Source organism: Phalangium opilio, unplaced genomic scaffold, assembly GCF_054372755.1.
Source record: "Phalangium opilio isolate 3A_F unplaced genomic scaffold, DU_Popi_V2 ptg000015l_1, whole genome shotgun sequence".
NCBI classification, from domain to species: Eukaryota; Metazoa; Arthropoda; class Arachnida; order Opiliones; family Phalangiidae; genus Phalangium; species Phalangium opilio.
The window spans coordinates 1,132,038-1,134,192 of NW_028324150.1; the positions used below are offsets into that span (position 1 = coordinate 1,132,038).

Genomic DNA, 2,155 nt, shown 5'->3' on the forward strand with positions numbered 1-2,155 from the left:
CGTCAAATTTGTTTGCCTTAAAGTGGGTAAGATTCTATGGAACGATTAATTACTATGTATATTTCTAATTTCCCGAACCTTTAACTGAATTGAATGAATAATAATACATTTAAATGACAATAATGTTTAAAATAAAAATAAATAAATAAAACCAAATTTATTGACAAGAATGTCTCAAATCATTGAGCTTGGTACATAATACAAATGAAAAGGTATTAAAAACGTACTCGACCTAAAACAGAAATCATCAGCGATTTGTGATGTTTAATTAAATACACACCTCTAATGACCTTAAAGTTTTCAACTGACCCCATGTATGTTCTTACCCCATTTTACTGAGCTCTACAAGAAAGTAAGTCGTTTACCATATATCTTCAGCAATTATTAGTGGCTGTAGGCAGGCCTGTGAGGCTATTGCCACACAAGGTGAGGCAATAGTCACCGTGCTATTGCCACACACACAAAATGTGTGGAAAAGTCCTCTAAAACAAAGCTGTAGTAATATATACCCTTACTACTTTTACCACTGAGCTTTTCTGCTAGGAAATTTGTACTTCAGTATGTTGTATTCTAACCCTTTATTCATGATTTACACTGAGATTTCAAGAAATGTCAAGTTCTTCAAAGAAGGTACCATTTTCGCAAGACGAAATTGAAACGTTGGTGACCCAGCTGGAGGCCGTTCCATCACTGGTTTTAAACGAGTATGGCTGTACCCCTGAGCAACGCAAAAAGATGTGGAGGCGCATCACTGAGCGCGTCAACGCTGTCCAACAACAGCAGCACACGGACGCGGAGGTGAAAAAGAATTGGGCCAACCTGAAAGTAGTTGTACGTAAGAAGGCGGCAACCATTGCTCAGGAGAGACGTAAAACTGGTGGTGGTACCAATAGATCAGAACCGCTTACACCAATTGAGGCGAGGATTTCCGCATTGATTCCGAAAGTGTCATTGCAAGGGATCTCTCGAGCCTATGATTTTGGTCGTAACTGGATTGCACAGTCTGATGCAGGTCCATCGTCAGCTCCTCAATATGACCCGTACGTGCTTTTTCTGAGAACATTGTTTATATTATCAAGAGCGAAACAGTTAAAACATCGTTTTTACAGGTCTTCTTGCATTGCACCATCAACTCCGGACACGTTGGCTGATAGGTTCGTGGAACTAGTCTTACTTTTTCCTTGTAATGTTGTTAACCATATTAAATTGGCGGGATTCCTATTCTCTTAGTAATGTGAATTTGGATGATGAGATAAATGCCGTTTTGGAACCATTTATCGACGACTCGACAAATTTATCATCCTTTTCTTCCATCTTTGGTACGATGAAATATTATCTGTGTATTCCTTTAATGAAAATGAATAGATATTAATAGTAGGCATGTATGTTCCACGATACCGGCGGTAGTAATCCCGAGGCTAACTGCTCTAGTAGTGCTCCTTCAACCTCCTGTAGTGCTCGTGTAGCTGCTGCACCAGAAGCAAGCTGTTCCAACAGCGAAGCGCCAGGAACTTGTAAGTTTGATCTAGCCTGTTCTGTACATTGGTGTTATTATCCCCAAACACAATGAAAGCAGTTACAGACATTGGAAATATTCTTTCTCTTTTGTGAAACATATCCAATACCAATGCCTTCTTTTGTTGAAACACTGGCTGTAGTGCACTCCGACCTGTGAATGAAATAGGTGCGACAAAGACAAACCCGAGTTACTTAGTATTGCTTACACGTGACAAGACAGATCGTTATTATCCTATGAGTTTATGGCTGGTTAGTCTTTACAGGGATAAATAACGAAAGGAGTTAGAGACGCTAGCTTCCGTAGTGTAGAATACAGTGGGTCCTTCAAACGTCATAGAATTTGTAACTAACGTAGTGCCATCTTTGGAACTGTATTGTAAATAAGACCAGGACCTTAAAAGTTTTGCCTTAAAATCTCGCGCCGCAAGGTATTCTGGGTAAAGTAAAATGGCGCGTGTCGATGTTATGAAGTCGTCTCATAAATCAACTCAATATAATTATTATATTCAATCGAGAGTAAACAGCGATTTAAAGAAGAAAGATAAATCAACAATTTGCAATTTGAAGCCGGGAAATCCTCAAAATTTGTTCAAACTTGTTTTGCCGTAAGTGCGCGGCTACAGAGTCGGCCCAGTGA

General features: G+C 39.4%; 1 protein-coding gene across 1 annotated transcript; it reads left to right on the top strand.

Moving 5' to 3' along the window:
* The first annotated feature begins 609 nt into the window (after positions 1-609).
* LOC149704617 (nuclear apoptosis-inducing factor 1-like) lies at positions 610-1,230 on the top strand. The gene is made up of 2 exons (XM_089865722.1): positions 610-1,040; positions 1,110-1,230. The coding sequence occupies exons 1-2, from the start codon at positions 610-612 to the stop codon at positions 1,228-1,230; spliced, it is 552 nt and encodes a 183-aa protein (XP_089721848.1).
* Positions 1,231-2,155: the final 925 nt, after the last annotated feature.